The sequence below is a fragment of the Phyllostomus discolor genome, chromosome 7 (genome assembly GCF_004126475.2).
Source record: "Phyllostomus discolor isolate MPI-MPIP mPhyDis1 chromosome 7, mPhyDis1.pri.v3, whole genome shotgun sequence".
Lineage (NCBI taxonomy): Eukaryota > Metazoa > Chordata > Mammalia > Chiroptera > Phyllostomidae > Phyllostomus > Phyllostomus discolor.
This window is the reverse complement of record NC_040909.2, coordinates 37,957,333-37,980,331: the sequence shown is the minus strand read 5'-3', so window position 1 is coordinate 37,980,331 and position 22,999 is coordinate 37,957,333. Positions and strand designations below refer to the sequence as shown.

General features: G+C 56.0%; 1 protein-coding gene across 7 annotated transcripts in view; it reads left to right on the top strand.

Moving 5' to 3' along the window:
* The window catches only part of GRIP2 (glutamate receptor interacting protein 2), a 96,409-nt gene that overhangs the window by 68,515 nt on the left and 4,895 nt on the right, over window positions 1-22,999 (top strand). For 5 of the 7 annotated variants that reach the window (XM_028518294.2, XM_036030754.1, XM_036030752.1 and 2 more), the window contains 19 exons: window positions 73-218; window positions 901-987; window positions 1,563-1,638; window positions 2,840-2,985; window positions 3,877-4,024; window positions 4,140-4,309; window positions 5,353-5,478; window positions 5,812-5,961; window positions 8,746-8,932; window positions 9,389-9,534; window positions 10,157-10,237; window positions 12,617-12,683; window positions 12,787-12,932; window positions 13,820-13,964; window positions 15,918-16,057; window positions 16,699-16,878; window positions 17,903-18,071; window positions 19,723-19,828; window positions 22,823-22,966. In XM_028518294.2, the coding sequence (XP_028374095.1) occupies window positions 73-218; window positions 901-987; window positions 1,563-1,638; window positions 2,840-2,985; window positions 3,877-4,024; window positions 4,140-4,309; window positions 5,353-5,478; window positions 5,812-5,961; window positions 8,746-8,932; window positions 9,389-9,534; window positions 10,157-10,237; window positions 12,617-12,683; window positions 12,787-12,932; window positions 13,820-13,964; window positions 15,918-16,057; window positions 16,699-16,878; window positions 17,903-18,071; window positions 19,723-19,828; window positions 22,823-22,966 (2,560 nt within the window). Of the gene's footprint in view, window positions 1-72; window positions 219-900; window positions 988-1,562; window positions 1,639-2,839; window positions 2,986-3,876; window positions 4,025-4,139; window positions 4,310-5,352; window positions 5,479-5,811; window positions 5,962-8,745; window positions 8,933-9,388; window positions 9,535-10,156; window positions 10,238-12,616; window positions 12,684-12,786; window positions 12,933-13,819; window positions 13,965-15,917; window positions 16,058-16,698; window positions 16,879-17,902; window positions 18,072-19,722; window positions 19,829-22,822; window positions 22,967-22,999 lie in introns of those variants that run through there. The other 2 variants (XM_036030751.1, XM_036030755.1) reach the window with 2 other exon arrangements.

Here is a 22,999-nt window from a genome sequence, read left to right as displayed (position 1 = left end):
GGATTCGATGGAGGGTGGGTGTAAATGCTGGCACCTGTCACCACGCATGCGCTCTGGCCTCGTTGCTCTCAGGAGTGACCTGCTGAATGTGGGTGACTACATCCGGTCAGTGAACGGGATCCACCTGACCAGGCTCCGCCACGATGAGATCATCACCCTGCTCAAGAATGTGGGCGAGCGCGTGGTGCTGGAGGTGGAGTATGAGCTGCCCCCGCCCGGTGGGTGCCCTTGGACAGGGAACTTTCTCTGCTGCCTTGGTTGTGGGTGGACACAGCTGCCTCCCTACCAGGACCTGGGGGTGGGGATCATGCCACCTGGGGTAGGTGGGACCTGGGGACTGGCTGCAAACATCCATACCTCACCTAGGGACTTTGCCTGCAATTGCACTATGCTGCCACCAGGAGGTGGTAGGGCCCTGTTTATAGCCCAGTCATTTTGCTTATTTGGTTTCCAGATTTTTTCCTTTATGGGGGCAAGTTTTGGAAACACTGGCTGAATAAACTATTCCCTGCCCTGCTGCTCTCCCTGCCCTACTGTCCTGTGCTGAGTACAGCAACTTAGGGTTTAGCCTAGCTCTGAATTTTCAGAGTTGGTCTAAAACTTTGAAATTGGGTAATTGTCTGGAATTCAATCCTGGCCTGAGCCCACCAGCCATGGATTCAAGCCTGAGTCCTGTGTGGGTGTGTACAGGCCCTTCCTCTGCCCAGGTGAGGGACTAAGTGCGTGTTAGGAAGAGTGTCCTCTAGGCCTCACTCGTTCTGCCTGTTCAATGGGGAGGAATCTGCCCTCTCTGTCATCTCTGTGACTGGTCACCCCACTCTCCTGGAATGAGCTCCGGGGACATCTGCCAGCTCGGTGATGTGACTGAGAGACTCAAAGGAGTCCTGCATTTTCCCCTAGCCCCTGAGAACAGCCTGGGGATCGTTTCAAAGACAGTGGACGTCTCCCTCTGCAAGGAGGGCAGCAGCTTTGGCTTTGTCCTCAGAGGTCAGTGTCACAGTTACCCAGGGACGGGGCGGGGGGGAAAGTGGGTGATTCTAATTCTGTGTCTATTCTGTCTTGCTTTCATGAATCTCTATAGAAATCTGATATATCAGATATATCTCACTTCTGACTTTAAAGGAATGAACACAATTAAACCAAGTATAAAACAGAAAATCTGACCAAGCGATGAAGTGCGCGTGGTTAAGGGGAGTGTGGGGGAAAGGTTGTACCAGAAAACGATGGTGAAAGCTGCCACTGAGATTAAGAAAATGGTGGGAGCTGCCTAGCCAGCCATCAGGGCAAAAGGGAAACGAGGAGAAGGTCGCAGGAAGGGGAGCGAGCCGTCTCACAGGGAGAGGGCTTTGGTCCTGTTCTCTACTTTCGGCCTGTCTCTGGCTGGCGGGAGGTGGGATTTAATGTTGTTGGTATCTCATACCAGGATCTAGGTCTGTGAATAGCAGACAAGGTTCTCAAACAGATTTAATTACTGGATCCTGCCTAGAGGTTGGGTCAGGGCCTCTGGGGATCTCAGCAGGTGTGGGTAGAGGGCTGTCTGCCTCTTGTTGAACCCTGTCCAGGAGGTGCCCATGAAGATAGCCACAAGTGTCGCCCACTCGTCCTCACCTGCGTGCGGCCCGGGGGCCCAGCGGACAGGTGAGCCTGAGCCAGAGGAAGCCTCATGGCCTCGAGCTGCTCCGACCGGCCCTGGCACCTTGTGAAGGAGGCAGAGCAGGGGCCATGATGCCCGTTCTCTGGAGGAGAGAATTGAGGTCCCGAGAGGGGACACCCTGAGCCCATAGTCACTTGGGGAGTTGTCGGTGGAGCCAGGACTAAACCCCAAGTGAGAGAGACCCCAAGCTCTTCCCTCCCCATCACTCTGTTGTGTCTGGGGACCAGGGGGAGAGCGAGCCCTGGTGTCATGTTGCTCTTCCCCTCCCTGGCCTTAGTTTTGCCCTCTGGGGCATGGGTCCACACTGTAGACCCCGAGAGTTGCTGTAAGGGACTTTGGGGCATGGTGAGTGGTGTCGCTGGGGCCCTGTGCAATCCTGTGCCCTCTCCCCAAGTCCTGGCTGCACTGCCCACGCCGGCCCTGCCCAGAGACGTGGGGAGGAGAAGGCACAGGGCAGGAATGTGTGCGGTTCCCAGCCCCTGACGTCCCCAGTGGGAGATTCCTGGCCATTTTAAGAGAAGCCTGGAACAGCCTCGTCAGAAATCTAAATCGGTCCTGGGACAGGGCCCTGTGACAAGCTATTCATAGAACCTCCCAGAATAGCTTTGGCCACCTGCTGGGGCAGGCATTCCAGGGTGGGGATTTGACCCAAACCAAAGTGGACCCCATCTCAGGCCCCACCCTGGGGCCCCTGATGAATTGGTTCCCAGGCACATGTGTCACCGGGACAGAATCACTGCTGAGAAACCAGGGTGGGGACCTCGGGAGGGAGTCTCTCTGATGAGCAGTGAGAAACTGTGTGTCACTGGTGCCCTGGGGCCCCGGCACCCTCTTCTATGCTCAGGGTAGGAGGGGGCCGGTGGCCTCGAGGGCCATCCCCAGCTCTGCCACTCGAGGGGTGAGCTAGGACTGAGTTCCTCAAGCACCAAGCGGGGAGGGAGATGTCAGAGCCGACCCAACTCCCACCTTCATTTGCCCGCTGCACGTGTCCGGCTGTGCATTCATAGTCACTCACTCTTCCCCTCACTCATGCATTCCTTCACCCATCTGTTCCGTCCCTTTCTCCTTTGCCCACTCCCTGCCCCTCCTCTGTCCCCTGTGCCCACCTCTCCCAGTGCCCTCTCAGCAGGGCTGTGCCCAGTGCTCGTGCCGGGCCAGGCTGGCTGACCAGGCCCTTCCCTACAGGGAAGGCTCTTTGAAGGTGGGTGACAGGCTGCTCAGCGTCGATGGGATCCCACTGCATGGGGCCAGCCACGCTGCGGCCCTGGCCACTCTGCGGCAGTGCGGCCAGGAGGCCCTCTTCCAGGTGGAGTACGATGTGGCCATTCCAGGTGAGCTGGGGTCCTGAGGGCTAGGGCTGGGCAGGTAGAGGCCCGAGGGTGGGGAGAAGAGAGAGCAGGTACACAGCCTCATCACTGCAAAGGCTGTACGACCTTGGGCCAGCCACTCAGCCTCTCTGAGCCTCTCTGGACAACAAACTCTGTGTACCAGCCATGATTTGATGTATTGCGGGATTCTGCTGAGGGCAGTACACACAAAGTGTGTGTTCTCGTGGAGCTGACACTATGGTGGGGAGAGATGGACTAAACAGGATAAATCCAATACAGAGGGTGTCTGATGGCAGTAGTGCTATCAGACATTGGTGGGGGGGCGGGGGATGGGAAAGGCTGAGGGTGCCCTCTAACGTGCAGCCATCAAGTGAGAGAAAGGCCATGGGGGCTGCACCCGGTGCCCGGGGAAGATCACAGTTGGGGTTGGATGCAGGAAGTGTGGTGGAGGTCAGGCCGGCCCGATTTGCCAAAATTAGGCATGGTGGCGGGCTGAGAGCAGAGAGAGCCAGGTCTTGTTTTTCAGCCACTGCACGGGTCAATGGGGGCGCCATTTTCCGAGGTGGGGGAGGGGCACAGTGGACACTGCAGTTCAGCCGGCGTCCAGCAGGCTCTCAGTAAGTGTGAGCGAACTGGTGCTGCCCCACACAGCCCTGTGGTGCAGCCCCTCCGACCTGAACCCCTGCCCTCCCCCCGCTGCACAGCGGCTCTGCGAACTTGGACAAAGACAGCCCTTACCTCCGCACATCCTGGTTTTCTAGTCTGTAAAATGGATGCAGTGATCCCTCTCTGTAACGAAAGGCAACAAAACTTAAATCGAGACAGCAGAGTGAGGCTGGAGACGAAAGTGCTCAGTATTTGCCTTTTAAGCTCTTCTTTCCTTCCATGTGCCAGATACTGTGGCCAACGCTTCGGGGCCCTTGATAGTGGAAATAACCAAGACGCCGGGGTCTGCCCTGGGGATCTCGCTCACCACCGGCTCCTACCGGAACAAGCCGGTCATCACCATCGACCGCATCAAGCCAGCCAGTGTGGTGGACAGGTGAGGCACATGCTGGGTACTGCCATAGTGCAGGGGCCCGGGGGTTGGGAGGAGAGGCCACCCAGAGCTCTGTCTGGCCAGACCAGCCTCTCCCTTCACCACCCCGCCTTGCCAGGAGCGGAGCGCTGCATGCTGGAGACCACATCCTGTCCATCGACGGCACCAGCACGGAACACTGCTCGCTGCTCGAAGCCACCAAGCTCCTGGCCAGTGTGTCGGAAAAAGTGCAGCTGGAGATCCTGCCTGCGCCCCACAGTCGACGGCCCCTGAAGCCCTCCGAGGCAGGTGGGTCCCCTTGGGGGATCTCAGGGCACATCGTATGTGTTAACTCCTTCCGATCCTCCCCACTATCCTAGCAGGTGGCCACTCTCTTAGTCCAATTGTACAGATGATGACAGTGAGGCACAGAGAGGCTAAGTGACTAGTCCAAGGGACCTGGCAGCTGGCTGCAGAGTTGGCCAAGCCCAGGGTGAGCATGGAGGTGCTGCACAGGAAGGGAGAACCAATGGGTTGAGATAGTTGGGTCCTCACCCCTCCTTCTAAGGACCCTTTGGACCAGGCTGGACCCTTCAGAACCCCACCAGGGGGAGGAGCCAGGACAGGACCTGGGGCAGTCTGGGAGGAAGGGTTCCATGGTCACCAGTGTGGATGATCAGGTGGGGCAGGTGGGAGGCAGGATCTCTGGTGTCCCCCGGGACGCAGATACCCGGATGTGGAGTATGAGTGAGAAGAATTCCTTGGGGGGAAGGCCTGTGAAATGGTGAAGGGGGAGGAAGCAGGTCTGAGCAGGAATCAGCCAGCCTAACAGGAGCCCTGGCACACAAATTGCCCCTGAGAGCCCAGCAAGGGGCAGAAATGGCCTGGCCAGGCCAGGGACCCTGAGGGCTCAGCCTCTAGCAGTGGCTGCTGAGACCATGGCCCTGGGGCAGGCTCCCAAGATGCTGTGACCAGGTGCCCTCTACAGCTGCACTCCTCAAAGCAGACAGAGGGGTTCTTAGGCTCCAGGGCCAGTTGGCCTGGTTCAAATCCTCCTCCACCACCTCCCACTATGGGGCTTGGCTGGGCCTGCTTTCTCTCCCCTGTCCCTGCTGCCACACGGCTGAGCCCTGAGTCCAGTGCCCAACAGGCACATCACGGGCATCCGGGACACATGAGCAGAATCCTGACTGCCTCCCTCGGCTCAGGGGAAGCTCAGGATCTGCTGCTCCTGCCTTCCTCACTTCACCTGCAGATGCGAGTGCAGCCTGCGGTGGGGGAAGTGTGCGGTGCGTTCGGACTTGCTCAGCCCCTGACTCCTGCACCTCTCTCTCTTTCTCTGCCGGCTGCAGTGAAGGTGCAGAGAAGTGAGCAACCACATCGTTGGGAGCCCTGCGTGCCCTCCTGCCACAGCCCCCGGCCCGGCCACTACAGGACACCCACCTGGGCTGCAGCTGCCGGCCAAGATCAGAGCCGATGTAACATGACCACTCCACTGTGGCTGTGCATGTTTCACAGGGGAGGAAACCTAGACTCAGAGATACTAGGGGCCTGCCTAGGGTCCCCGGGCTCGTTAGGGACGAGAAGGGCTCCTGTCCTGGCAGCTGGGTTTCACCAGGTCCCTGAGATCCCCACAGTCCTCCACACCCACAGGGGGAGGGACATGCCTGAGGTCACACAGCAGATGGTTAAGGGGCACGGGGGAAGGCATTCCTCGGTCTCCCTGAGGTTGGGTGGCTTCCCGGCACCCACTGTGCAGTAAGGTGGAGGGCCCTGCTGGGGGTCACAGGCCTATGCTCTCATCTCCCCAGCCTTATCCTCGACTCCATTTTCCTCACCGATCACGAACCACACGTTTTCCTGCACCAACCCCAGCACCCTTCCCCGTGGATCCCAGCCCATGAGCCCCCGGACCACAATGGGGCGGAGGAGGCAGCGCAGAAGGGAACACAAGAGTTCATGTAAGCCATGCCCTCTTCCCTCCCCTTGGGGCTGCCTGTATGCCTGACAGAGAGGTTTGCTGAAGGCTGGGGGGTATTTGGGGCAGGGCCTCGGGTGTGTGGGGGGTGGAGAGTCGTTAAATAGCAGGAGGAGTGCACCACAGATGGCGGGGCAGGTTGCACGCTGCATGAGGACACATCTGAGTTACGTTTTACGTTTTAGTCTTGATTACGGAAAACTCATAGCAGGTGGTGGAGGAGAGTCTCCTCTAGGACTGGATGCCTGCTCAGGCTCACAGGGGTCTCACAGTCACCGCACTTCACTTTCTCTAGCTCAGTCCTGTCTGATCCATGCACGTGTGTGGTGCAACGTGTCTCTGTCAGCTCTCTGACGTGTAAAAAGATTCCCCTGGGACAAAGACCCACAGGCCTGAGACTAGCCGTCCAGAATGCAATCATTTTATGGTTGCCATATATATATATTTACCTATACTTACATACATTTCTACTTACCTTTTTTTAAAATTTATTTTCTTTTAGCGAGAGGGGAAGAGAGGGAGAAAGGGAGGGAGAGAAACATCAATGTGTGAGAGATTCATCCATCTGTTGCCTCTCACATGCCCCCCAACTGGGGACCTGGCCTGCAACCCAGGCATCTGCCCTGACTGGGAATCGAACGGGTGACCCTTTGGGCCACAGGCCAGCACTCAGTCCACTGAGTCACACCAACCAGGGCTACTTATCCTTTAATTAGAGACTTTTCTCTTTATTTATGGAGGTATTTTAATATTATGAAGAGTGAATAAGTATAAAGGCAAATAGTAGTGAATGAAAATGCAGAAGCCATGTGTAGTAGCAAAAGTCACAAGAATACCCAGGATTTTAAAATCTTCCCTGAGAAGAGACTTTCCTTTGTTGATGTAGAGAGCATCCCCAGCCTCCTGCCACGGGAGTTGCAGAGGTTCCAGGAAGGATGGAGGGTCAAACTGGGCCATTTGGAATGGGCCCAGGTGAGGGAAAAGAGGAGTACAAGTCACCTGGCACCTGAAGGGAGCTAAATATGGTTGTGAGCTTCCCAGCAGCCAGGGTGAAAGGGAAAGAGATTTCAAGACAGCTGAGAGATGAAACACCTTCACCAACCATCTTTGTCAACCAGCAAAGCCGGGGATGTGCAGGTGAAGAGATTCAGGAATGCTGGTTGTAGGCAGGAGCATGTGGAAGCTGGGGCTATTGGGGCACCTCACCTATCCACTGCCTGGAATGCATGGCTAATAGAGTTATCATTGTCATTATTGACAATAACAATTAATTAATTTAGTTAAATGACATTTTGAACACCTGCACATGTACCAGGCACCATTCTTATCATTAGGGATATAATAGTAAAAAAATAATCAAGATAAATATAACAACACAATATGCCCAACAACACAATATATTATACATACTGTAATGTGTAATATGAAATAACAAAATGGAGTGTAAGGATAGATTAGTTAATGTAATTAGTAATATAGTGAAATCCAAAAGTAAGTTTTATTTAGTAGAATTATATTTGGTATCCATATTTTAAATTAAAGAGTTTTCCAGGAGCGGCTGATGTCCAGGGTTGTCTGACAGCAGTTGCAGGCATGCGCATGCGGCACGGTGGCGGGACAGCCGCACGCCCCACAGAGCGGTTCCCGCTCACAGAGGGAGCCCAGCACCCCTCTGCGCCCCGCAGCTGCTGCGGCATTACTGACTCTGCCCCCCGTGCAGCCCTTTGCATCCCTGGGGCTGTTCTGTGACGGCCAATTTGTGCTTCTCGGTCCCTTTCCAATATCCACATTAATAACACAAGTGTATTTATATGTGAAACATAACACAGTGTATATTAAGTAATATATCAAGTATCAGTTACATGTACGGTGACCATGGGACCCAGCAGCTCCGCGTCTGGGCGTCTGTCCTAGAGAAAAGGAGGCCTCTGTCACGTCCTCACGAAAACTTACACATGAATATTCGTAGCACATTATTCATTAATTTAGCCATAAGGTGGAAACAGCCCAGATGTCCATTAACAGATGAATGGGTCAACAATGTGGTATATTCATGCAATGGGATGTTTAGCCTTAAGAAGGAATAGAATTTGGATGTATGCCACTGTACAATATAGGTGGGCCTTGAAAACCTTACGCTGGGTGGAAGGAGCCAGACACCAGGGATCACGGACACGGTTGCACTGATCTGAAATGTCCAGCGTAGGTACATCTACAGAGAAGAAAACAGACCACTGGTTGCTCAGGGCCAGGAGAGATGGGAGGATATGGGGCTGTAGCTAAAAAGAACAGGGTTTCTTTCTGAGGTGACGGCTGTACAGCTTGGTGAATATACCAAAAAGCACTGAATTGTATACTTTAAATCGGTGAATACTAGAGTAGGTGAATTGTATCGCAAAAAAGCTGTTACAAAAATAACATAATGCATACCGCGGTATATAGTAGCATTATAACATAGCTAACCTAACTGAGCATATGACTTAACAGTATCACTGACCTCAGAACTTCTGTTCTCCAACAAGACAATCCCAGGAGTAGTTTTCCTTAATCCTTGCCACAGTCCTGCCCAGTGAGGATCACCACTCCATTGTACAGATGAGGAAACTGAGGCTCAGAATGGGCCATGACCTGGCTGGCATCAGGGCAGTCAGAGCTGTCCCCCCCTTACCCCTCTGACCCCAGGTCCTTGGCCCGGGGGTGGGTTGGCTCCCGCAGGAAGGCCTGGCTGGGTCGGCCTCACTGAGCGCCGTGCCCACCTGCCCCGCAGTGTCTCTGGCCTCCAGCACGGTGGGCCCAGGTGGGCAGATCGTGCACACGGAGATCACGGAGGTTGTGCTCTGCGGCGACCCCCTCAGCGGCTTCGGCCTCCAGCTCCAGGGCGGCATCTTCGCCACCGAGACCTTGTCCTCCCCGCCCCTGGTGCGTTTCATCGAGCCCGACAGCCCTGCAGAGAGGTGAGTGCCCCCCGCCACTGGGCCGGCCGCTCTTCCCTGGAAACTCTCGGGCAGCCTGGGAAATCAAGTCTCACACCAAACCTGGCTTTACAAGTTATCTCACTTAACCATCACCAGCCCCATTTATAGATGAGGAAACTGAGGCGATGAGAAACTGATTCACTTGCCCAGGGTCACACAGCTCACGAGACACCTAGGACTCGAAGCCCTGTCTGTGTGAGGTCAGAGTCCTCCACGTAAACATTCTGTGAGGCACAGCATCATTCCCATGGAACAGACAGAGAAACCAAGGCCTGCCACGGAGATGCCCTTAGCCAGAGTCATGTGGTGAATTGCCTGAGGGTCTCTAGCTGTACGAGCAGGGCTGAGTCACACCCCTGCTTGGCGTTCCCATCTCCCAACGGAGTCCTGAGGGTGATGGAGCTTCTTTTCTCTGCTGGGCTACCTGGGGTTCAGGTGTGGGCTGCTGCAGGTGGGGGACCGTGTCCTGTCCATCAACGGCATTGCCACCGAGGATGGGACCCTGGAGGAAGCCAACCAGCTGCTGCGGGATGCTGCGCTGGCCCGCAAGGTCGTGCTGGAGATCGAGTTCGATGTGGCAGGTGAGGGAGTGCCCCTCACTCCTCCTCATGCTTTGGAACCCTGTGCTCCCTGCTGTCTTCACCCTGCTCTTGCCTGGTGCAGAGGTGCATGCCTGAGCACCACCCGCGGGACGGCAGGCACTGGCCAGGGAGGAAGGAGTTCCACACACCAGCGTCAGGGCCAATGAGGGATTCCGCACCGGAACTCGGGTTAAGTTATGGTCCTGTGAGTGGGGCAACCTCTGACCTTGGACAAGGCAGTTTCCCCAGCTCTAAAACAGTGGATAGAATCCTGTCACTGCAGAGGATGTTGTTTGGGTTGGAGGAGACAAATCACATGAAAACATCCACCTCAGGCCTGGCACGTAATAGGTGCTCAGGAAGTCATCACTGGATCCAAACTGGGTTGGGTCTGGCTATGGGGACCCCCAGCTAGTAGTCGTGAGGTCTGGGTTCCAGTCCCGGATGCCACTCTCACCAGGTGGATTGGTTGTCTCGGGCCAGTCTGTCAGCTCCGTTTTCTCATCCATCAGGTGTAAGAAGCAGGACGGGGTTGGGACAGTGAACACAGTTGGGTTCCCTCCCAACTGGCCCAGAATTGTGGGGCTGGCTCTCACACAGGTCCATGTCTGTTTATACCCAGAATCTGTCATCCCGAGTAGTGGCACCTTCCACGTGAAGCTGCCTAAGAGGCGCGGCGTGGAGCTGGGCATCACCATCAGCTGTGAGTCCCCTCCGAGCCGTGCCGCCCCCTCCATACCGTCCCTGCCTGCCCCTGGGAGCAGAGTGAGCCCAGCTTCCGGGGGAAGGAACACATCCCCTGGCCCAGAGGAGAGGCCCCCAGTGGGAGGACTGGCTGGCGTGGGTTCCCTGCATCCTGTACTGCCCAGCTTCGTCCTCAGCAAGACTGGAGCTCCTCAAAGCCTTGGTTCCCTGTTCTGCACGAGAGTCTCCAGGCCCCTGGGGTCTCCCCATGGGGGGAAGTGCCCTGCAAGGCACGAAATACGTAGGCCGGGTTTGGTTTTCCGTCTGCCTCCTTGTGCCCAGCACCCAGAAAAGGCCCGAGACACAGCAAGTGCTTAAATTCCCATTTGTCAAAGGCACGAAAGTGAGGCCTGCAGAATGAAAACGGGAAGTGGGCTACACTAGCGTAAGGCCGTTTGGGACCCTCCCAGGGCTCTGATCTCACTCCAAGTGACAGCCGAAGGCCTGGGGCCCTTGACGCCCTTTGTGATCTGGTCTCTGTGACCTCTGACCTTGCCTCCTGCCATCTCCCTCAGTCACATGCTTCCAGCCACTGCTGTCCTCCTGGCTGCTCCCCGAACAGGCTGTGCTCCTTCCGGCCTAGGGCCTGTGCACGGGCTGCCCCTCGGCCCACGCCCACGCCCCCTCCAGGTTCCACTCACGTCACCTGGGCAAGGCCCTCCCCACCACCTGTTTAGAATTGCGCTGCTCCCCACAGGGCCCCTGCCCTTCTGCCTTTTTCTCCACAGCACGCCTTCCCACCTGACAAACTACTTTTCAGTTTTCTTCATTATCTGTGACACCGCTAGATTGGTAATGCCAGGAGGGTAGGGAGCTTTGTGGTTTTGTTCACTGCTATTTTCCTTCTTGGCACATACTAGGGACTCAGTAAATTTTTACTGAATGAATGAACAGATGAACAATTATAGGATGAATGAATGAGAACAGAGAATGAGGCTGATTAGAACCTGGGAGTCAAGAGCCCAGCTCAGCCCAGCTCAGCCTGGGGTTCCCCAGGGGAAAGAAGTTGGGGTGAGGGGAGCAGAGGCCCCACCCTCCTGGTCACAGCATCACTGCCCCCACTGCCCTGCTGAGGTGGCCTCCTGGCCAGGGCAGCATACACACTGGTGGGTCAACCCCAGGTCAGACAAGGGAGACGGGGACACCATTCCCCAAGGACTGCCTCTGAGAACAGATGACCAGTACTACCCTCCCTGTGTGGGATGCCCCTCAGCCCCCACCAGGGCCTGAGGGAGGGGAAGCTGTCCAGAAGGGCTGCTGCTGCAGCCCTTTCCTGCCCCAGGCCCTGCAGGCCGTGGAGGTGGGGTTAAGCAGTCTAGGAGGGGAGAAGCTGCTCACAGCCCGAGAGCCTCTGGGCCGGGCCGCCCGGTGCAGTCACTCAGGTTGTACGAGACACAAGACTGCCCTTCAGTGAACACAGCTGCTGTCTACACATTTGCTCAGTAGGCTGATTGGAAGGGGCACCTGTGTCTCACCTGCAAAGATACCAAAATGTCTAGAAGGGGATCCAACCACCTGGTCACTGATGGGAAAATTGATTAGCCCAAAGGGACTGTTTTTTCAAGGACACTTAGCCACTCCTTTAGGGCATGTTCCCTAAGAAACAACTTCCCAGACAAGGAGTTACGTGCAGGGGTTTCCTGAGGAGACCTCCCCAGATCAACGCCTGCGAGCAATGAGGGATGCAGGCCTGGGCACAGGGAGAAGTTGGGCTGTGACGCGGTAGCAACAGAGGCCTGGCCAACCCCCCTTGGAGAGCCATCAGCTAGGAGGCTTTGGACGTTGTCCTGGCCGAGGCTGGGAGCCAGGCCTCTGCACCGGCTCATGGACCAGGCTCGCATGGAGGCTGCTCCCTCGGCCAAAGGGGGTTCCCAGAATGGGATTCTGCTGTGAGCCGCTGACTGCCAACACTCCCTGCAGCCAGGGAAGGGAGATGCTACTGTGGCAGAATCACCCAGGTCTGGATCCCAGCCCTGTGCCAGGAGTGGGGACACAGACGCCTGCCAGACGTAGACCCTCAAGGAGCTTCCGGTTTGCTGGGGGATGGGCCAGAGGGAAAAAACGGCTGATGTGGATTGAGCACCTGCTGTGTGCCAGGAGCCTGTGTTATATAGTTGAATCTCACCACATCCCTATGAGGCCTGTGGAGGCACCCCCATTTTGCAGAGGGGGGACGGGGGGACTGAGGCACAGAGAGGTGAGCCTATTTGCTCACAGCCGCCCAACCAGGTACCAGTGGGAACAGGGCTTGAGGCTCCAAGTCTATGCCCCAATCCTGGGTCACCCCACCTGAGGATGAAACCATCAAAGGTCAGAGACACGGCCTCTCTTCCTCCAGCGGCCAGCAGGAAGCGAGGGGAGCCCCTGACCATCTCTGACATCAAGAAAGGCAGTGTGGCACACAGGTAGGGGCACCCCTGGGCCTGGGCAGGGTGAGTAAGCAATGGGGGTGGGTAGGGCGCTGGCATGTGCCAGGCTCCATCATGCCCCCAACCCCTGCTCATGCAGGACTGGCACCCTCGAGCCAGGTGACAAGCTGCTGGCCATCGACAACATCCGCCTGGACAACTGTGCCATGGAGGACGCCGTGCAGATCCTGCGGCAGTGTGAGGACCTGGTGAAGCTGAAGATCCGGAAGGATGAGGACAACTCTGGTATGGCCCACCGGTCCCTGCCACCTCTCAAGGTCTACCCTCTGGGCCACCGGGTTTCCTGCTTGTGATTCAGGGCTCCCTCTGGCCGAGGGGGGACAGTGGTGGGGGGCCCTTGAATGGACAGATGCAGGGAGGGGCAGCACCACAGGCTTCTCCCTGTCCCTGGAGTCTGGGGCCCTCCAGGACCCTTGTGAGGGGCCCAAGCCACCACCTGGATCCCCATGCCCTGCACACAGCTTACAGAGGAGACCCATGGGAGCATCTGTGAACGGATGAGTGGGTAAAGCGTGAATGGAGATGGGATGCACCGCTGTGCAGGTGGGTGTGCGAGTGGACGAGCAATTGCTGCAAACTGGGACACATCTGAGGCCAGACAGGTGACATAAGTGAGTGAACTGACAGAAGATAAGAAAAATGACAGCTCGGGAGGCAAAAGGGAGGGGTGAGGACTGTGGCCATTGGAGGGCAGATGCCTTATTCAGAGGGACAGTCACCAACCCCTACCCTGGGGTAGTAACCTGTGGGCCCATTTCTTTCTTTTCTTTTTTTTTTTTTTAGGATAAACTGGGAATCTGGTTTCTTCTTATCAGGATTAGCATTATCACCATCATCATTGTTTTATTTGTATGGCATGTGAAATCTACATTTAAAAATATTTGTTCCATGATTCTTTTATTTTTCTAAATGGTGTTTGGGTGCAAAAAAACATTCTGGGGGTAGAAGATGGCCTCAGAGTGCCCAGGTTGCGCCGTCTGAAGTCACGGCACCAGTGAGTGTGTGAACTGGTGGGTGAGTAGATGAGTATGAGAGAGTAGGAGCACCAAGGTTTCGAGGGGCCAGGGGTGCCCTGCTCCGGGGCTCCACCCTGATGGCTGCCACCCTTGCAGATGAGCAGGAGGCCACAGGTGCCATCAGCTATACGGTGGAGCTGAAGCGCTACGGGGGCCCCCTGGGCATCACCATCTCGGGCACAGAGGAGCCCTTTGACCCCATTGTCATCTCGGGCCTCACCAAGCGAGGTCTGGCTGAGAGGTGAGCCAGAGCCCCTTAGGGTGGGCCAGGGACCCTCCTGGAGCAGAAGCTGGGCTTGGGGATTAACGCAACTGGACTCTAACCTTTGTTCCCACATCTGTGCTCTGGGGACCATCGGGCCTGTCCCTGCCCTCTCCAAGCCTCATTTCTGCAGAGACGGGCCAGTGCCCTGCAGACCTCCCGGCTACAGATCAGTGCTGGATAAAGGTGTGCTGATCCCTTTGCACCCTGCCTGCCCGGGGTGGGGGTGGGGATCTCCCCTTTCTGGAAAACCAGCACGACGGGCCTTTTTGGAGCACCTGCTGTGCCTTCATAGTGCAGGGACCATGTCCAGCTCCTGGATCCTGGCACTGTCTGGGGCTTTTCCTGGCACACTGGTGGCCTGCCCCCTGCTATCCTCTGCCCTGGGAAATATCCCCCAAACTGTGGCAGCTAAGGAAGCTGTGAGAAGAGGGGGTGTCCCAGGTTTTCTGATTTTGAGGGGAGCAGGTGGATCTGGGCCCCAGAGGTGGAAGTGGGCCCACAGGATGCACAGGGAGGCCACCCCAGTGCAGGTGAGAGGGAGCATTCCCCCCTCAGCTGTAAGAGGGGCCACAGGGTGGTGGGCTGCAGCCAGAGGATGGAGGAGCTCTGGGGCTGAGGCTTCCTAGGACAGCTCCCTGTTGGTGTCCCTGCTCCTTGAGCGCCCCCCGCTGGACATATGGCAGACTGCAGAGGCCAGTGTGGATGGTTTTGACCTCAAACTCCCACTTTTACTGGGTACCTACTAGGTAATCCGCACTGGGGACTAAACAGTTTCCCCCACCTTTGTCAGACTGATCTAGCTTGGCCATCCCACTGCAACGTAATACAAGCCACCATTTATTTATAAACTTTCTAGTAGCCACACTAGAAAAGTAAAGAGAAACAATTACAGTAAATCTTAAATATTCCAACATGTTATCAACATAAACATTAACAAAGCATTTTACATTCTTTTTTTCATGCTATGTCTTCAGAACCTGGTGTGTATTTTACACTTTCAGCACATCTCAGTTCAGGCCGGCACATTTCAGGGGCCCCGTGGCGTCTGGAGGCCCCACTTGGATCTCTCCCCAAACCTGCCATTCCCTGACTCACTCAACCCCAACCCTGGTCCCCAGGAGGGCTTGCTGGGCAAAGCTGGAGACAAGGAGATGAAGGGCCAGACCCTCTGGGGGCTCCCACCTGGGTGCAACATCACATTCAGGTTCCCCACCCCACCCCACCCTCTGTCTCTCTCTCCTCTCCCTGAGTCAGGTGCATCCTCAGCAGACACTGCAACTTCTGTCCCCACCCTCAGTCCTGGCTACTCCTCTGAATCACCTTGCCTGGCCCCAGCCCATAGATTTAATGGTTCAGTTGTGGGTCCAGGCATCTGCATTTTTTAAAGAGTTCCTTGGGTCATCTAATAGTCTCTAGGTAGAAAACCACTGGGGCCCAAGGATTATGCTCCTTCTCGGGCAGGGAGGGGGGGAGAAGGGGACCTGAGGCCCAGAGAGAGGAACAGCTGCTCGTGTATTTCTGCTGGATGGAAACCTGAATCCACTTGACTCACCCATCCTTTGGTAATAATTCGATAAAATAAGTATTATCACCCCCATTTTACAGATGAAGCCACTGAGGGAAGTTAGGAAACTAGCCCAAGATCACGTAGTTAGAATTCGGCAGCTAACTTGTGGCTGACTCATGCTTGACACTAGTTTCCGAACCTAACTTTAGAGTTAGGCGGGATAATCCCCTCCCAGATTCTAGACTTTATACCTCTATTGATGCAACTCAAGATCACACTTGCTTTTCTTTTGGCATCTGGGTTTAGCTGAGGTCAGCCAGAACCCCACTACTGCCTTGGGGTTCCTGGTTTCCTAAGGGCAGACCACCCTGGGAAGGCCTGAGTGACTAACACCTATCCTCTGCTCTGTGCCCCCTCCCCAGGACTGGTGCCATCCATGTCGGGGACCGTATCTTGGCTATTAACAATGTGAGCCTCAAGGGCCGGCCGCTGAGTGAGGCCATCCACCTCCTGCAGGTGGCTGGCGAGACTGTCACGCTGAAGATCAAGAAGCAACTAGACCGTGAGCCTCACCTTACACCCTCGGGCCGTGCAACCCATTTCAGAAGGGAGGTCTCTCTGTGCCTCTGTGCCGGGTGGTGCCCCACCTCACAGAACCCTTGCTGACCGCCATGGAGGCAGGAGGATGCCTGAGACAGCTGAGCAGACAAGACTCAGAGGGGGCATTGATGGGCCCGAGGTCACGCAGCTGGTGTGGGGCAGAAGCTGGTTCTGAACCGTCTTCTTCACCACCTTCTGCCTCTTCAGACTGCTTGTTGCGCCTTCTGGTCATAACTTGTGCGTCCCTCAGCTTCCCCTGAATTTGTCCCCTGTGCCTTTGTAGGGAGGCCACCAGGTACAGTGGGAGGAACCTGAGCTGTGGGGTCTTTCTTCTAATCTGGGCTACACTGTTGCTCACCATGTGGCCATGGGCATGTTGTTCAGCTTCCCCACGCCCCAGTGTTCCCATCTGTGAAATGGGTTTGTCTATTCACTTGGCACCTCCCACGTGTCAGACTGCCCAACAGCAGGGTTGGGGTACTCAGTACGTATGAATTCCCAAACCAGACTCAAGTAGGGAAACTGAGGCTTGCTAAGCATCTCTGTACCACCAAGGTCAGAGGCCAGTGGCAGTGATACCTCCCTCCCCGCTTTTCCTCCCAGGCCCGCTCCAGCCCCACAAGTCCAGCAGCTTCAGCGAGCCCAGCGACGTGGATGAGGACCCGCCAGAGGCGCTCAAAGGAGGACTGCTGGCAGCCCGGTTCTCGCCCGCCGTGCCCAGCGTGGACAGCGCCGTGGAGTCCTGGGACAGCTCGGTCACGGAGAGCGGCTTTGGGGGCCCAGGTAACAGCTCAGAGCCCTTGGACAAACAACATGCTCTCCCTGGGTCTCCCCAGCTGCCAGGCCCTTGCAGGGCGGTTTCCTCTACCTGGTCCTCCTTGCGCCTTCTCTCCCAGCCCCATCTTTTAGAGACGCTTTCCCGGAAGGCAGGCCTGGTGGGCCCATTAGCCGTTCTCAGGGAGCCTCACTCCGCAGAGCAGAGACCACAGGCTCTCACACATGTTTTGATCAGCATCCGCAGCACCCCTCCGTGAGGCCAGAGGCCACGCCCGTCCTGCTTCTGCTGCCTCTCTCACTCTAGTCTGATGCCCAGCATACAGCAGGTGCTCAATCAATGTTCACTGCATCCCACTGAATACGGAAACGCAGAAAGCCCCCTCTTACCCCATCCTAAAAAATGCAGCTTGGGGTGGAAACCTCCAGGGTGCCCTCCTAGCACATAAATTCGCCTCTCCATGCATGTTGAGACCCATGGGCAGCCTCAGAAGGGGCAGGGGGCATTTGAGCCTGGTGGCTGGCCCTCTGGCCTCTGTGACCCAGAGCACAGGGAGTCCCCAAGGCCACGCTCAGGGAACTAGGGAGTGAGGCCTCTAGGTGGCCTTGGGTGGCTCCCAGCCCTGGTCTCCGCTCTCTGGGTCAGAGCTCCCCCATCTGGAGCACTTGGTGAGCATGTCCCAGCTCAACCCCAGCCAGGACCTCCAGAGCTCTGAAAGGTAGGAAGAGAAGGATGGTCAACACACTGACCCTCCCTCTCAGGCAGGGGGTCTGCCCAGCCGAGCCCAGTGGAGCGGGGATAGGGACCTGGAGCCCAGGCATTAACACTTCTGCCAGATGATCAGGATTTTCAGGGGGTTCTGGGGTAGGGCCCTGGGTGGCAGGAGCCCTCAGGGCACTCTGGGTGGCCATGCTGGCCCGGAGAGGACAAAGACCTATTCAGGGTCAGCCAGCATTGCTAGAAATGGATCTGGAAGGAGGGCGAGCTAAGGGCACAGGAAGGATGCAGACATCCCCTGTCTCCACCTGCCAGGTCCCCACACTCCACAGACGACAGCCCGGGGTGTGAACCCACAGGAGTGGCAGCCCAGCCGGCGGAGAAGCAGCCCCCCACCCACCGAGCCCCGGAGGACGAGCTATACCCCAGCCCCTGCCGACAGGAGCTTCCCCGAGGAGGAGGAGGATTGGGAGCCACCGTCTAGGTCTGTGGTGGGAACGCCATGTGGGAGAGACAGTCATGGAGTCCTGGTTAGGATGGGTGAGGGTGGCCGGTCCCTGAGCCGAAGCAGTGGCAGTGATGGAAGAGCGTAGCCTGGCCCCCCGGGAGAAGCCCTGCCTGGGGGAGGAGAGACACCTCAAGCAGACCACCCCGGCCAGGCCGAGAAGGTGGAAAAGCCTGCTGGTGGTGGGCACGGCAGGGGCAACGGTGGGGAGGGGGGAGCAGCCTGGTTTGCCCTTCCCAAGCCTGGTAGTCCCCTGTGCTTCAGAGCAGCAGCAGGCTCAGAACTCCAGCCCGACCCTCCTGACTTAGCCCAGGCTGCTGGACAGCTCCTGCAAGGGCCTTTTGGGTCATGGGCACCAGCCCTGGGCTGTGGACATGGTGGTTTTTGTAAAGTTGGCTTCGAAGGACTCAGCCTATCTCCTTGAAGGAACAGGCTCCTGGCCCCTGGGGGGACGCTGTTCCTCATCTCATCCTAGCCACCCCCTTCCCATGTCGGTGCTCGGGGTCCGGCAGTTCCTTCTGCCCAGAACACCATTCCCTCTCCTCTCCTGGCCAGCACCCCCACTCATCCCTCAAAATCCAGCTCAAATCCCCCTGCCTCGGAATGCTTCCCTGACTTTCTCAGGCAGGTGACATTCCTCCCTCCCTCCGCTGTCCTCACAGCGGCTGGGTGAGCCTCCTAGTGGCACTGGCCACTCTGTGTCTCCCTGGCTAATGACCTGGCTCTTCTATGTCTCTTCCGAGTGGCACCCCAGCTCAGTGCCTGGCACACAGTCCGCGCTTTGTGACCAATTCGTCAGCTCCCTGAGAACAAGGGCCACCCTTGTATCCAGCTCCATAGCCCAATTGTGTACAAGGGATTTAATGGGGAGAATGTCCTTCAGCCTCAGTCCTCTCATCTTAAAGTGGGAAGGGAAGGAGGCAACTATTTCATTATCATCTCCGAGGCTCCCTAGAGGGAAGCCCATGTGCCTTTGGAAAACAGAAAGCGCTTTGCAAACTGTAGCCGATTTTATAAACAGCCAGGACTTTGTAGATGGCAGGTGGCTTTGTGAACTCCGACCCGTGAAAGTATGACTTGCTACCTTTCTTCTAATGAGACTCGGTTTCAGAGCAGATGAGGAGCTCATACAACCTGTGACAGAAGTTACAGGCGGTCTCCACCCCTCCCCCAGCACAAATGCTCCATCCTCTCCATCTGTCTGTGTTCTTGCTGGCTCCAGCTCTGTCCCTGTCACTGTCCTACGATGCCATGTGTCTGGGTGGGTCCAGAAGCTGTCCTCTGGGGCTACACCATGGATCTCCTCTCTGTCTGTCTGTCTGTCCCTCTATCTCTCTTCCCAGGCACCCTGTGTCACCGCTCTCCACCCCGTCTCATCTGCCCCTGTTCTAACTGACCGCCGGCAGTCTCTGCTGCCCCTCACTGCGTCTTCCCCCCATTCCGTGTCACCCACCACTGCCCCGGGGCCCCGGCACAGCCACCGAGGATGCCCGCCTGCCTGCCCGCCCACCCACCCTCTGGCCCCTGGAGCTCAACGCTGATGGCCATTTAGAAGACTCCTCAGGCCCCAGCCTGCCTGCCTGCCCACCCACCCACCAGGAGTTGATGCTCTCTGGTTCCTACGTTACAGCCCGGCCCCCGGCCCTGCCCAGAAGGAGGGCTTCTGGCGAGTGTTTGGGGAAGCGCTCGAAGACCTGGAGTCCTGTGGTCAGTCAGAGCTGCTGAGGGAACTGGAGGTAGGGCCAGCTGCCCTGCAGGCCTGCGTAGGGCCACCTGCATCTGGGCACACTGGTGTGTGTGCCCGTGGGAGGCACGCATGTTGATGGGGTTGTGCGCACGTGTAACCTGTAGGCGTGCACTCACCCAGCACCCTCTGTGTAAAAGTGTCTTCACACATGTGCAGACTGTGCATGAACATGTTTGAAAGTGTGACTGAGAGTGTTGTGGTCAGCACATCGGCTGTGTGCACACGTGAGCCCGTCTGGCATCATCGTGTGCATTGGGACCGTGTATGTATGTGTGCATGTGAGCACGCACATGCACGCACAAATGCTGAGTGTCTCTTCAGATCTCGTGCGTCGAGTGTGCATGTTTGGGTGCCCAGGGGCAGTTTTGGTGTTTGTGTGTGCATGCACCATATGTGGGCATGGCTGTGGGTGTGCCCCAGGGAAGCCTGTGGGTGGTCATTCACAACACAGGAGACGCGGAGCCAGAGAAGCCCAGAGGAGAAGGCAGCCTCGTGAGAGGTCAGCAGTGCCCGTGACAGAACAGGCTGCCCGGAAGGATCCAGGGAGGATCTGACTGGGTCACCTCAGAGCCTCCTTCGTACCCTGAAAGCAATCATTAACATTTCCGCTGTGCTTTCACATTTTCTCCGTACTGCGTCCTAGTTGCTTTCCTGATGTCTTCCAACTCACTAATTCTCTCCTTGGCCGTACTTAGTCTAGGGCTGAACCCATTTCCTAAATATTGTATTTTGACTTCCACATCTTTTATTTCTACAATTTTTCATTATTTTTCAACTCTTCACAGTCTTTTTTCTTAATGTCTCATTTTCTTATTTTTCTGCACATTTTAAGCACTTATTTCTTTAGTCTCAGGTGCAAACTTATTTGTCTGTTGCATGTGTGAGCAGGCAGACTTTGCATTACATTGTTGTGCTTTCTCTCAGCAGCGAGTGCTCCTGCAGGCAGGACGTTGTTGAAGCGTGTCTGAGACAGAGTCTCACAGGTCTTGGCTGGGGCTTTTGATCTCCATAAGCTGCAAACCAGTTTTTCACATTACATTCTCAGCTCCTTGTTTCTGTTTGTGGAAGTCAGATTCAGACGGTGGTCACGTGCAGGTTCCCCATTTCCCACAAATGGTTCGCCAGCCCAGAGCCGTCCTGGGGGTTCCTCTCTGAACCCTCGCACTGGCGGGCAGACATCTCTAGTCCCCATCCAACTGGGGATGGCCCTGCGCTAGCTCTCTGCCTTTCCCCGAGCGGGCACCCTGGCTCCTAACATGCATGTCTGCTTCCATGGGCCAAATGGTTCTGCTCCTGCTTATGCCTGTCTCTAAATTTTTCTTTCTTGCTTTGGAAGTGTTTATTTTTATTATTGATTTTAGCAATAGAAAAACACCAATTTTTTTGTTGTTCCACTTATTTTTGTGTTTATTTGTTGATTCTTATATATTCTCTGACTGGGAATCGAACCTGTAACCTTGGTGTATCAGGATGATGATCTAACCAACCAGCACCCAGTCAGGGCTGAAAGCGTTTATTTATAAATTTTTAATTTACCACAAGATTTGGAGGGAGATGTGAGTTTCTGTTTCAGCTCAGTCTGCATCTTATTTGGAAGTTCTAGAACTCTATAATTCTAGGGGTCCAAGAGCTTATGATACCCTGATTTCATTTTTTAATGATACCCCCAGGATTCTGAGCCTCTTGTCTTTCCATTCGGGGACCTCTGAACGGCCAAAGCGCCCAGCCCCAATGTGAGACAGAGCCTTGCATTAATAGTGGGAACTCAGGTAATGCGATGGGCAGGAGGAGAGGAGTTTCTAGGCTGGGGAGACACCTCTGTGCATAGGAAGTCATATAATATCTAAGGAGTACATCCTCCCACCCCTCCAACCCCAAATGCGCCCCCTACTCCCATTTCCGGATTTCCCAGTCTGAACGGGACTAAGTTCCCTCGGGGCCACAGGCACGCTGCTCTCAGCTTGGAGCACGGCACTGAAGACTCCTCAGGACATTCCCTGAGTGTGCCCTCGTGTCACCGCTGACAGGCGTCCTAACTCTGCCCCTTCTGACCCCCCCCACCCCACCACAACCCTGTCTAGACCCTATTCGTCTTTCGTCTGGGCCGCCACAGGGACCCTAACAGGTCTCCCTCCTGGCTTCCACACCCTCATCTGTAGTCCAGTCTCCACCCAGACCTGGAAGATGCTACTAAACCCACAAATTGGATGCTGCCTCCCCCACCCCACCCCACCCCGCTGCATACATTCCTCAGAGTGTCCCATTGTTCTCTGGATACAATTAATGTTTCTCACTGTCATCCTCAGGGCAGGCAGGATCAAGCCCTTACCTCCCAGCCTTATTCCACACACCCCCTCCAGCCTTCCTCCGGATCCCCCACCACAGGGCCTTTGCACATGCTGTTCCCTCTGCCTGCCAGGTTCTCTCTTCCTCCCTACCTCCCTTCTAGCTCATCTTTTAGATCTCAGCTCAGGAAGCTTCCCTGAGCCCTCACACTGGATCAGATTCATTGTCCTAGGCCCTCACCTCCCATGTACCTGCCTCTGTGACTTTTACTGCCGTGTGTGATTTTATCTTATGTGTCTTTGCAGTTAACAAAGTAGCAGAGTGGTTAAGACCCTCGATTTTGGAGCCAGCCTCTGAGTTCAAATCTTAATCTCTCTGAGCCTCTGTTTCCTCATCCGTAAAATGGAAAACAAAACAGAACAAACAGTATTTGCTGGTTTGGAATAACGCACAGAATAAAATGAGTTCTATACATAAAATGCCTAGAACTGAGCCCAACACAGAGTTCATGCCAGTTCAGGGCCAGTGGTGATTCTTCTGACTGCTAATGTGACCAATTGATCCTGTGAGCCCCAGGAGGCCAGCACTGTACCTGGGCTCCTCCCCACTGCGACCTGGAAGGCTGGCACATAGTAGGTGCCCAAAGCTGCCAACTGAAACAGAGTGAGCACCCGAGTGACAGGTTGTGTCCTCGCAGGCATCCATCATGACAGGCACTGTGCAAAGCGTGGCCCTCGAGGGCAGGCCTGGCCGCCGGCCCTGGCGGAGGGGCCGGGAGGGACGAGCTTCCCCCGAGGAGATGCGGGAGCTGCTGCTGCCGACACCCTTGGAGATGCACAAGGTGGGTGCTGGGGTAGGCGCAGGAGGCCTGGGC